Here is a 13,074-nt window from a genome sequence, read left to right as displayed (position 1 = left end):
AGAAAACGAAAGTGTCCCATTTTACCAATACACACCACACCCTATGTTAGATTACCTTTTTGACTGAACGATGGTGGAGCGTGCAGCGATGATTCTCCACACAGCACCCTGGAGAGGCGCTGGGAATGGAAACACATAATATTTTGGTCCCTGCATAAGCCAAAGTGGGCACTTCTTATCACAGGGCGGCATCAGCACTCACCTAAAAAGCCCATATACCACTGGTCGAGAGAAATTCTCATTGTTTTTGTGTATAATTATGTGAGGTTTTATGTGTTGTTGGAGGTGTGTCTTGGTCAGTTAGGCTCAGAAAAGTCCACCCTCTTCAATCTGCTGCCATAGACGGCCGCATAATCCTGACAATTAGCGGGCCAGCCTTGCCTGCATTAACGGACCGATGTTTCCCTCTGCAGTGTAGGAAAAAAATATCAACAAAAGAAGTGCACTGGGAATTTACTGCTCCTGTATAAGGGGACCGATACAGCCGTATGCAGCGCAGGAAGAAATGTAGCATTCGTGCCACACACATCACAATTGTTGCTACTACCAGACTCTTATTTACAGTATATTGCTTATACTGCACAATTGAAACACTTGCACCCCAATCCCCCCTTTCTCTGATACATGTCTAAGTGTTGAACTATAATTTGTGCCTTCCTGTATTATGCTAAAATGTTTATTATATTCTACTGAACTTTATGTTCATATATCTTATATTTGATTATGTCTTATTGTTGTTCCATTCTCGAGAAGGAACCTGCAAGTAAGCATTTCGTTAGACGGTGTACTGTATTCCATGTGTATCCTGTACATGTGACTAATACAACTTGAAACTACTGCAATGCATTGTTAAAAGCAGCAATTACAATGGGCAAGTTCATCTTTATAAATATCTAGCCTAATAACCTACAAACCTAATACAACTATCACACATTGAACTACCATGTCTGATCCATGAACCTACGGTTTTTAAGTGATTTACTATTGCAGTGTCAAATCATGCGCCAAAAAGTTTCCCAAAAGTTGTCTTGTGAACCCCACCCATTTAAGAGTTGATTCCCGCCCACCGTGCGCAGTGAGGACCAAAACTTCACTTCACTCGTATTGATTGTAATTGTCATGGGACTGATCCAGTGCAGCACACAACCATGGTTATTAGTCTACTCTCTACAGAAGTGGTAGCTAGCAAACGGGTTTGCTTTAGTCACAAGTGTGTAGGCACTGACACTTCAATTTACAACTTCGCAGTTGAGTGTACGTGAGAACTACGTCTAGTAGGTATACCCAGACCAAGGAGAATGAACTCATTTCGGGGAAATGCAACTCATGGACGGGACCCTGACAACTGCAGGTTTACTGTAAGTGTTTTAGTCATATAAAGTGTTTTACACATACAGTTAAAGTGATCAGTTCCGAGTTGCAATAACCTGTCGCAGCACACCCTTTTGTTTTGGATCGCATTTAGCCTATCTCTGCAGATTGGTAATGTTTACCTATTCATATTGACATTCATGCAGTTTGTCAAGGTATTCAACAAACAACTCCAGACAAGTAACGTTAGGCTTCCACACCTGTGGTTGTGCGTCTACAAGTTTGAATCCATTGTATTTTCCTACATAAAAATCAATGAATCTATTTGAACTGACTTGCGTTTCTCTCCTGACGAAGGTGGAGGGTTGTCCCAGCGGAGAGTCGCCGTTCCCTCTTGATCTGAATACCAGGAAAATACTTCACTCATCCGAGTATGCGCGGTGTAACAGCCGGCCACCACCCGAGGGCGCTGGGTCGGTGACTGTCTCCGAGTCAGAGAGAAGGGACGGCAAAGGAAGCTTTTGCCAACAATGTCAAATTAATGTGACTGAGCTGAAGAGGCAAGCGCTGGCCTTGGCAGACCCAAGTTCACTAAAGGTTTGTGAATACATGTTTAACTTTACTTTGAGTCTCAAGGCTGGTTGTATTTGACCAGTAATGCAAAGTAATACTTTTCATCAATTTTACACCAAGGCTCCCTACAGTTGATCAACCTGAATTGACACCACCATGACTCTGCTGATCTGTGCTCTTGGTTTATTTTTGTGAATATTGCAATGACATGGTAATAACCTCTTCTTTCCTCCCCCCTCTTGTAATGAGTCCAGTGAGGTGGGTCTTACGTTTATTATGAGGCATGTGGTAATGGGAGATCAGTGTGTGTTTGTTCACCTCATGCTCTGTTGGCGTAACAGGTACAGGCTGCCTTGGTTCCACTCATGTACTGCAGGTGACATAGGGGCACAGATGGCATGCTCAGAATAAAGCGTGCTTCCACCTTCCTCCCAGTGTAGATAGCTGTAGGCATGCAGTGTGATTCTGCAGGTTTCTGACTATGTCATGAGTCATGACCCATGCTCCAGCTTTGCTTTGTGGTCTTCATCACTGATGGGCACCTCTCTGATGGTTTTACGTTTGTACCCACTGCCCATTTGCCTATGATATAGTCCAGTGCGATGGGTACACAACGGCAGGGTGAGACATGGCTGTAAGACTTGTGAGCTCTGTATTCCCAGCATGTAGTAGCTGTGGCTAGGGCTGTGTTGATTGTCAAGCAAATAACTGTCTGTCTCACGGTAATTGACCATTAATTAATAAACACATTTATCATCTCCTGGCTTCCACATATAGCCTACAAGCCATTTTAAAAAGTTGAATAAATCTATGTAATATAACCTACACCTTCACAATAAATTCATTATTTATTTTAGACTGGTCTAAAGAAGCACGCTATGAAGAAAATGTAGTCTATTTCAGTGTTGAGCAGTTAACAAAGAAATAGGTACTCCTATATGCTTAATTTAGAGTGGTTAATGTAACTTTAGTTGTTCTACAAACGTTGTTTAGATTTTTAATACATTGTAAGGCTGCATGATGAGACTCTAATGATGATTTGAAAGAAGTCCCTTGAAAGGCACGAGCTCTGCTTTGTTTTTGTGCAGGCTGTACACACTCCAATAGTCTCTCATTCACAATTTGACAAGCACTTGATAATGGCGCAAATGTCACGGCGGCATCCCCTTGTTGGCCGTAATGCACCCTAAAATAATCCATGCCTTTTGCGGCCCAGAGTACTGGATTGTGCCCTTCTCCCTGAGAGTGCTGCGCAATCCGAAGCGTCTCTCACTCACATGGCTCTCTGTCATGTGATCGGGTCTTCTCACAGGCTACAAGTCAGACACATCAAATCAAAATTTATTTGTCACGTGCACCGAATACAACATGGTTGAAATGAAGTGATACCAGATTACTTTAGAAAAAATTGGCGTTGACTGATGAGATCAAATGCTGACATAAAGATCCATTGTGTTGAACACTGTGCGATGTTTAACAGTGAGAATCGCAGAATGGTGAATTTACTAAATGATTAGAGTTGGCTGTGTTATATTCGGTTGCTTCTTGTGTAAATATTTTCCGTCTGGATTTTAATGATTACATTACAGTGAAATGCTTACTTACAGGCCCTAACCAACAGTGTCATTTTTTAAAGTAAAAAATAGGTATTAGGTAAACAACAGTAAAAAGACAGTGAAAAATAACAGTAGGGAGGCTATATACAGGCAACGCGCAACTGCGTGCATCCTTATTAAATTCAGAGGTGCATATTGAAGATTTTGGAAGAACTGTCCACATTTACTTTTCGTCAGCCAACAAGATGATTATGCCTAACAAAGAGCAAAAGCACTAGCCTATGTCAATCTGCTATCCCCATAGTACAAAAGTCGACCTATTCTATTTTGTGCGATAAACAAATATTCCAAACAGTCCGGGACGGATGAGTTGAAGGATGAGATAGATCCAAATTAATACAACTACTAGCATCAAAAAAATACTTTTTTAATGAAATGTGGCTGATGCAACAGATCAGAATGTTTACCATAAATTATGATAATGTCAAACCCTGACCATAGAGAGCCTTTTATTCTCTATGTTGGTTAGGTCGGGGTGTGACTAGGGTGGGTTATCTAGGTTATTGTATGTCTATGTTGGCCTGGTATGGTTCTCAATCAGAGACAGCTGTTTATCATTGTCTCTGATTGGGGATCATATTTAGGCAGCCATTTCCCCCACTGTGTTTTGTGGGGTCTTGTTTTTGTGTAGTTACTGTTGAGTACTGCATTTACTTCATGCTTCGTTTGTTCTGTATTGTTTTGGTGAGTTTCATTTATTTAACATGTGGAACTCTACGCACCCTGCGCCTTGGTCCGTTAATTCTTTAGACGATTGTGACAGAAGATCCCACCACAACAGGACCAAGCAGCGTGCCCGGGAAGAGAAGGTATCCTGGGCTTGGGAGGAGATAAAGGAGGAGAAGACATCCTGGACTTGGGAGGAAATTATGGCTGGAGACGAAAGCCTTCCGTGGAAGCAGACGCAAGCGGTGAGGGAAGGACAGCGAAGACGCCAGGGTTCGCGGCCACAACGCAAGCCCAAAAGACAGCCCAAAACGTGTTTTTTGGTGGGAGCACACGGGGTGGTCGGCGAAAAAGAGGGAAACGGAGCGGTCTTCTGGTCAGACTCCGGAGACGGGCACATCGCGCACCACTCCCTAGCATTCTTCTCGCTAATGTCCAGTCTCTTGACAACAAGGTTGATGAAATCCGAGCAAGGGTAGCATTCCAGAGGGACATCAGAGACTAACGTTCTTTGCTTCACGGAAACATGGCTCACTGGAGAGACGCTATCGGAGTCGGTGCAGCCAACTGGTTTCTCCACGCATCGCGCAGACAGAAACAAACATCTTTCTGGTAAGAAGAGGGGCGGTGGCGTATGCTTCATGGTTAACGTGACGTGGTGTGATCATAACAACACACAGGTACTCAAGTCCTTCTGTTCACCTGATTTATAATTCCTCACAATCAAATGTCGACCACATTATCTACCAAGGGAGTTCTCTTCGATTGTAATCACAGCCGTATATATTCCCCCCCAAGCAAACACATCGATGGCTCTGAACAAACTTTATTTGACTCTTTGCTAACTGGAATCCATTTATCCGGAGGCTGCATTCATTGTAGCTGGGGATTTTAACAAGGCTAATCTGAAAACAAGACTCCCTAAATTTTATCAGCATATCGATTGCGCAACCAGGGCTGGAAAAACCTTGGATCACTGCTATTCTAACTTCCGCGACGCATATAAGGCCCTGCCCCGCCCTCCTTTTGGAAAAGCTGACCACGACTCCATTTTGTTGATCCCTGCCTACAGACAAAAACAAAAACAAGAAGCTTCCGCGCTGAGGTCTGTTCAACGCTGGTCCGACCAATCTGATTCCACACTCCAAGACTGCTTCCATCACGTGGACTGGGATATGTTTCGTATTGCGTCAGACAACAACATTGACGAATACGCTGATTCGGTGAGCGAGTTCATTAGAACGTGCATTGAAGATGTCGTTCCCATAGCAACGATTAAAACATTCCCTAACCAGAAACCGTGGATTGATGGCAACATTTGCGTGAAACTGAAAGCCCGAACCACTGCTTTTAATCAGGGCAAGGTGACCGGAAACATGACCGAATACAAACAGTGTAACTCTTCCCTCCGCAAGGCAATCAAACAAGCTAAGCGTCAGTATAGAGACAAAGTAGAATTTCAATTCAACGGCTCAGACACAAGAGGTATGTGGCAGGGTCTACAGTCAAACACGGATTACAAAAAGAAAACCAGCCCCATCACGGACCAGGATGTCTTGCTCCCAGGCAGACTAAATAACTTTTTTGCCCGCTTTGAGGACAATACAGTGCCACTGACACGGCCCGCAACTAAAACATGCGGACTCTCCTTGACTGCAGCCGACGTGAGGAAAACATTTAAACGTGTCAACCCTCACAAGGCTGCAGGCCCAGACGGAGAGACTAGTCAAGGACCATATCACCTCCACCCTACCTGACACCCTAGACCCACTCCAATTTGCTTACCGCCCAAATAGGTCCACACACGATGCAATCTCAACCACACTGCACACTGCCCTAACCCATCTGGACAAGAGGAATACCTATGTGAGAATGCTGTTCATCGACTACAGCTCGGCATTTAACACCATAGTGCCCTCCAAGCTCGTCATCAAGCTCGAGACCCTGGGTCTCAACCCCGCCCTGTGCAACTGGGTACTGGACTTCCTGACGGGCCGCACCCAGGTGATGAGGGTAGGCAACAACATTTCCACCCCGCTGATCCTCAACACTGGGGCCCCACAAGGGTGCGTTCTGAGCCCTCTCCTGTACTCCCTGTTCACCCACGCGTGGCCACTCCAACTCAATCATCAAGTTTGTGGACGTGGCTTGATTACCAACAATGACGGAGTGGGAGGAGGTGTGCCCTCAGGAAAAATAACCTCACACTCAACGTCAACAAAACTAAGGAGATGATTGTGGACTTCAGGAAACAGCAGAGGGAACTCCCCCTATCCACATTGATGGAACAGTAGTGGAGAGGGTAGTAAATTTTAAGTTCCTCGGCGTACACATCACAGACAAACTGAATTGGTCCACCCACACAGACAGCATCGTGAAGAAGGCGCAGCAGCGCCTCTTCAACCTCAGGAGGCTGAAGAAATTTGGCTTGTCACCAAAAGCACTCACAAACATCTACAGATGCACAATCGAGAGCATCCTGTCGGGCTGTATCACCGCCTGGTACGGCAACTGCTCCGCCCACAACCGTAAGGCTCTCCAGAGGGTAGTGAGGTCTGCACAACGCATCACCGGGGGCAAACTACCTGCCCTCCAGGACACCTACACCACCCGATGTCACAGGAAGGCCATAAAGATCATCAAGGACAACAACCACCCGAGCCACTTCCTGTTCACCCCGCTATCGTCCAGAAGGCGAGGTCAGTACAGGTGCATCAAAGCTGGGACCGAGAGACTGAAAAACAGCTTCTATCTCAAGGCCATCAGACTGTTAAACAGCCACCACTAACATTGAGTGGCTGCTGCCAACACACTGTCTCAACTCCAGCCACTTTAATAATGGGAATTGATGGGAAATTATGTATCACTAGCCACTTTAAACAATGCTACCTAATATAATGTTTACATACCCTACACTATTCATCTCATATGTATACAGTGCCTTGCGAAAGTATTCAGCCCCCTTGAACTTTGCGACCTTTTGCCACATTTCAGGCTTCAAACATAAAGATATAAAACTGTATTTTTTGTGAAGAATCAACAACAAGTGGGACACAATCATGAAGTGGAACGACATTTATTGGATATTTAAAACTTTTTTAACAAATCAAAAACTGAAAAATTGGGCGTGCAAAATTATTCAGCCCCTTTACTTTCAGTGCAGCAAACCCTCTCCAGAAGTTCAGTGAGGATCTCTGAATGAAATAATGTTGACCTAAATGACTAATGATGATAAATACAATCCACCTGTGTGTAATCAAGTCTCCGTATAAATGCACCTGCACTGTGATAGTCTCAGAGGTCCGTTAAAAGCGCAGAGAGCATCATGAAGAACAAGGAACACACCAGGCAGGGCCGAGATAATGTTGTGAAGAAGTTTAAAGCCGGATTTGGATACAAAAAGATTTCCCAAGCTTTAAACATCCCAAGGAGCACTGTGCAAGCGATAATATTGAAATGGAAGGAGTATCAGACCACTGCAAATCTACCAAGACATGTCCGTCCCTCTAAACTTTCAGCTCATACAAGGAGAAGACTGATCAGAGATGCAGCCAAGAGGCCCATGATCACTCTGGATGAACTGCAGAGATCTACAGCTGAGGTGGGAGACTCTGTCCATAGGACAACATACAGTAGTATATTGCACAAATCTGTCCTTTATGGAAGAGTGGCAAGAAGAAAGCCATTTCTTAAAGATATCCATAAAAAGTGTCGTTTAAAGTTTGCCACAAGCCACCTGGGAGACACACCAAACATGTGGAAGAAGGTGCTCTGGTCAGATGAAACCAAAATTGAACTTTTTGGCAACAATGCAAAACGTTATGTTTGGCGTAAAAGCAACACAGCTCATCACCCTGAACACACCATCCCCACTGTCAAACATGGTGGTGGCAGCATCATGGTTTGGGCCTGCTTTTCTTCAGCAGGGACAGGGAAGATGGTTAAAATTGATGGGAAGATGGATGGAGCCAAATACAGGACCATTCTGGAAGAAAACCTGATGGAGTCTGCAAAAGACCTGAGACTGGGACGGAGATTTGTCTTCCAACAAGACAATGATCCAAAACATAAAGCAAAATCTACAATGGAATGGTTCAAAAATAAACATATCCAGGTGTTAGAATGGCCAAGTCAAAGTCCAGACCTGAATCCAATCGAGAATCTGTGGAAAGAACTGAAAACTGCTGTTCACAAATGCTCCCCATCCAACCTCACTGAGCTCGAGCTGTTTTGCAAGGAGGAATGGGAAAAAATTTCAGTCTCTCGATGTGCAAAACTGATAGAGACATACCCCAAGAGACTTACAGCTGTAATCGCAGCAAAAGGTGGCGCTACAAAGTATTAACTTAAGGGGGCTGAATAATTTTGCACGCCCAATTTTTCAGTTTTTGATTTGTTAAAAAAGTTTGAAATATCCAATAAATGTCGTTCCACTTCATGATTGTGTCCCACTTGTTGTTGATTCTTCACAAAAAAATACAGTTTTATATCTTTATGTTTGAAGCCTGAAATGTGGCAAAAGGTCGCAAAGTTCAAGGGGGCCGAATATTTTCGCAAGGCACTGTATGTATATACTGTACTCTATATCATCTCCTGCATCTTTATGTAATACATGTATCACTAGCCACTTTAACTATGCCACTTTGTTTACATACTCATCTCATATGTATATACTGCACTCAATACCATCTACTGTATCTTGCCTATGCCGCTCTGTACCATCACTCATTCATATATCTTTATGTACATATTTTTATCTCCTTACTTGTGTCTATAAGGTAGTAGTTTTGGAATTGTTAGCTAGATTACTTGTTGGTTATTACTGCATTGTCGGAACTAGAAGCACAAGCATTTCGCTACACTCGCATTAACATCTGTTAACCATGTGTATGTGACAAATAAAATTTGATTTGATTTGTAATTACTTCGCCACCATGGCCTATTTATTGCCTTAACTCCCTTACCTTACCTCATTTGCACTCACTGTATATAGACTCTTTTATTTCGACTGTATTATTGACTGTATGTTTTGTTCATTCCATGTGTAACTCTGTGTTGTTGTATGTGTCTAACTGCTATGCTTTATCTTGGCCAGGTCACAGTTGTAAATGAGAACTTGTTCTCAACTGGCCAACCTGGTAAAATAAAGGTGAAATAAAAATAAAATAAATATAATTCACAAGTGATAGGATAATATTGTCAACCATCAGACTATTCTTGATTTAATCTTGTCTTTACATTTACTAAATAATATGTGTGACTTTTGTTTTCATTTAGAATGGACTATTATCATGCACCTGTATCGAAACGGGGGCAGCGGAAAAAATACATGTCATCTATGCACTTAAATAGCAAATGGAGGACTCTTTTCCCATGGTTTATTTTCATGCCAGCCTGGTAGGCTACTCCTGTTGTAAATATAAGCAATGTGCTTAATATTAGGAAAGTTGAGAAATAAATATAATAGGCCTAGCCTATAAAAAGCTGATGGGATCCTCATATTTTTATTAGCAGCCATCACTCTGTTTTCTCACGCAATTGCATAGCCTATAGAAATGTTGCGACATGAGCTCATGGGCTCTCATGGGGTGGCAGGTATCCTAGTGGTTAGAGCGTTGGACTAGTAACTGAAAGGTTGCGAGATCAAATCCCCGAGCTGGCGAGGTAAAAATATGTCATTCTGAAACTGAACAAAGCAGTTAACCTCAAAAACAAGAATTTGTTCTTAACTGACTTCCCTAGTTAAATAAAGGTAAAAAAGTGCTCGATTAGATTTTCAAATATGTTTGCATTGATCTCTTAGTGATTAAAGGGACAATAGAGTGCAGAGTACCAGACAGTTAGCAAGTTTGGTAGGCTACAAATGACCATCAGAGCTTGGAGAAGCCTAATTACCATGACGAAACAGTCATGTCAAATTTGACTGCCTTCATGACTCGTGTCCGCCAGACTGGCGATAATACGGTCACCGCAAAAGCTGTGGCTATAACTCCCCTTACCAACACACCTTATTATAGAGCTGCTTTTGTCCTCTGGTTGGGTGTAGAGGTAATATATATCAAGTCCTTCTCCAATGTAGATACTGGAGTCATGAGAGGCTGTGGGGTAATGACTTCAATTATAATGTCCCAGTCTTCCTGTGAAGTCTTTTATTTCTCTGCTCACGGCCACACGCTGTTTATGGATGTGAAACCTCATCGTCTGAGACTGAAAGATGTTTGGAAGTGGTTCATTGTTATGCTAAACAATGCTTATCTCTTTATTATGTTGTCGGGGAGAGAGGGGGGGCAAGGAGGGAGAAAATAAGCAAGTGGCAGAGTCTGAGGAGGAAGTTAAGTCCCAATTGACCTTCGCCATGCATTGAAAGTGTTCCTGTATGGCTCACCCCACAATGCCCATCGCTGTTAAATACAGGCCTCTTTTTGTTGTTGTTGCTTCTACATGAGTTTTCCCCAGGGTTTCTTCTCCTTTGTTGTTGTGTTGAGGGACAGTCTCATGCTTATCTTGAATTACAAACCCTCCAGCCTCCTCTGAATCCCCTCAACACCTAATGTCTTATGGGAACAGGGAGATACGGGACGGAGAAAAACTTTCCTCTGTATGTGTGGTCTAGTCTCTATGCGGGGTGGCCTAAATCATATCAGATCTCTATATATTGAAGCACCAGGTATTTTCTCCCTCCCCAAACAGACATACACTATCCCACCTGCCAGTCCTTCTCCATGGGAACTGAGTCCTCTCTCTGTTACCTGTGTGGTCCTCTCCAGGTGTGGAGGGGTTGGAGGGTGGGATGGGGGTTGCCCCTTCCTTCTCCTATTATGCACATGTTGATGGCTAAATAGGGCCCTAATTTTAAGGTGGTAAACAGTCGAGGCATGGTGCTCTTATTGTGCTTGCCTCACGGTATCAATTTCTCCAGCTGCAGGAGAAAGGGTTCCATTGACCTGTTGGGCCTGTGCTGCCCACCTGGAGGCTCTGGACTTGATGTGGTTGTGGATGGATGGCTTTTACAGATTTCCTTTGTTGGAAGAGGGCCAGGTGATGTGTGGTGGAAAGATTGCTGTACTGGGTTATTGGTGCTCCTGGCATCAGAGCTACAGAGTTCTGCTGTACCTGTCATGTGAGAGCGGAGGCTGTTTATGTGAGGGCTCCCCCCTCCTTGCCCTATCCTCCTGCCGTCCCATTTTTGTGATGAGGAAGTCAGCCTGCCCCCTATACCCCCCCAGACCCCCCGACTTCCAGTAGACTAATATTTTGAGTACTGTAGCAGTAACAACCAACATATAATTTCAAGGAAGACAGTTTGGGTTGAATGGGTGTGTTATGCTGAATCCCTAGGCAGGGACTGGCTTGGGTAACTTCACTGGGAAATACACAGTGAACTGCCTCAGAGGTGGCTTTTGTGTTATCCTGTTTGTCTTTCAAAGAACCCTATCAGGTCAGTCTAACGTTGTTGTGACTCATTGGGGAACTTGAAGAGCTCCTGTTCTCACTAGTGTCTCTATATTCTGGGCCACTGGCTCAGTGTCAACCTGAAGGAGCTCAGAGTAGCAGCAGCCAGCATACACTACAGCTGGGCTGGGAGGGAGACCGCTGCTGCTGTGCTGTGAGGTGTTGTCGAGGGAAATGCAGGGTCAGCATTAGAACATTGAAGGTGACAGATTATTTTCTTTATGGTCTGCTGCAGCTTGCACAACCAGTGACAGCAATTAGTCTTTTTTCACTCTTGCCGACTTTAAGTACCGGTCTCATTTTCAGAGGAGCCGTTCCCGTGTCACCAACATCTTTTGTTTTAATATTTATAGCTGGCATGTGCTTTGTCTGACATCACCCATTCCACTCTACCTCACTTAATACAGCCAATCACGTAATACCTACTAATCTTAATACAATATGTCAAGTCTCAACTTAGAGTAATACTAAAGCTTAACTCTGTCATGATGGAGTTTTGTCCTTGAGGTAAGACCCTGCTCTAAAGTAAAATACAGTGACTTGGACACACATTAACTAGACATTGTTAGACAGAAGAGCATTACAGAAGAATGGGCGTGGCTTAAGAGGCAGCTGAAGTGGAGACACTGAGGTTCTGCAGAATTGATTCTCACCCCCCAATCAAAGGCATTCAACTGGTTAATGTACAGTATTTGATTCATAGCATTAAAAACGAACAAGACTCTTCAATGGTAAATGGCAGACAGTTTGGATGACTACAGCAGACATTACACTATATTTCATGTGGCTGGACATGAAGGCAAGTTAAGGTATAATCGGGGGAAAGATGGTCACTTAAAGGCTAACCTCATGTTCAAAGCACTTAATTACCCCTCTCCCGTAATCAGAGGATCTGTCAACATTCAACATGCCTATAGAAAGACAATACCTGTACACCTGGCTCAGATCCACCCGCACTTAATGAACAATACCCCCTTCCTACACTCCTTCAAATGGTTTCTGCCCTGAAAGGGTTACTCAATATTTTGGCCATGCCATGTGATGGATTGGGAGGAGGAAGGTTTGTTTTGTCTGCACTGTCAGCCATCTCATGAAAAGTTAAGGAGCTGTCAGTGACCACAATGGGCCATTGGGTTTCTAAAGGCCCTAAAGCCCGGCGGTATTGTGACCCAGAAGGGCTTTAATTCCTCAGCCATGGCCAGGCAGCAGCATCTGAAGCCCCTGGTCTAGACATGCTGACAGTTACTTGATATGGTGGTTGAAATGAGTATCCTCCCTCCCTACTTCTATCACCCAAACCTTGAAAGAGAAAAAAGGGCTCAGGGAAGGAAAACCATTGTTTGTTAGGTATACAAGCTGGTGTATCGACACTCTGCTTTCAAATCTTGCATCCCTGAAGATCCTTGTCAAGCAAAGTTTATAGTTGATGATAGACACTGTACAAACAATGTCCTTT

At 43.7% G+C, this 13,074-nt stretch overlaps 1 protein-coding gene across 2 annotated transcripts in view; it reads left to right on the top strand.

The window, feature by feature from the left end:
• The first annotated feature begins 1,088 nt into the window (after positions 1-1,088).
• Positions 1,089-13,074, top strand: part of LOC112261744 (kinesin-like protein KIF26A) — a 124,373-nt gene continuing 112,387 nt past the window's right edge. For both annotated transcript variants that reach the window (XM_024437340.2, XM_024437339.2), the window contains exons 1-2: positions 1,089-1,358; positions 1,669-1,908. In XM_024437340.2, coding sequence (XP_024293108.1) covers positions 1,299-1,358; positions 1,669-1,908 — 300 coding nt within the window. In that variant the 5' untranslated portion in view covers positions 1,089-1,298. The remainder of the gene's footprint in view (positions 1,359-1,668; positions 1,909-13,074) is intronic.

This window comes from Oncorhynchus tshawytscha, linkage group LG11 (genome assembly GCF_018296145.1).
Source record: "Oncorhynchus tshawytscha isolate Ot180627B linkage group LG11, Otsh_v2.0, whole genome shotgun sequence".
NCBI lineage: Eukaryota > Metazoa > Chordata > Actinopteri > Salmoniformes > Salmonidae > Oncorhynchus > Oncorhynchus tshawytscha.
This window is presented reverse-complemented; position numbering and strand designations above follow the sequence as displayed.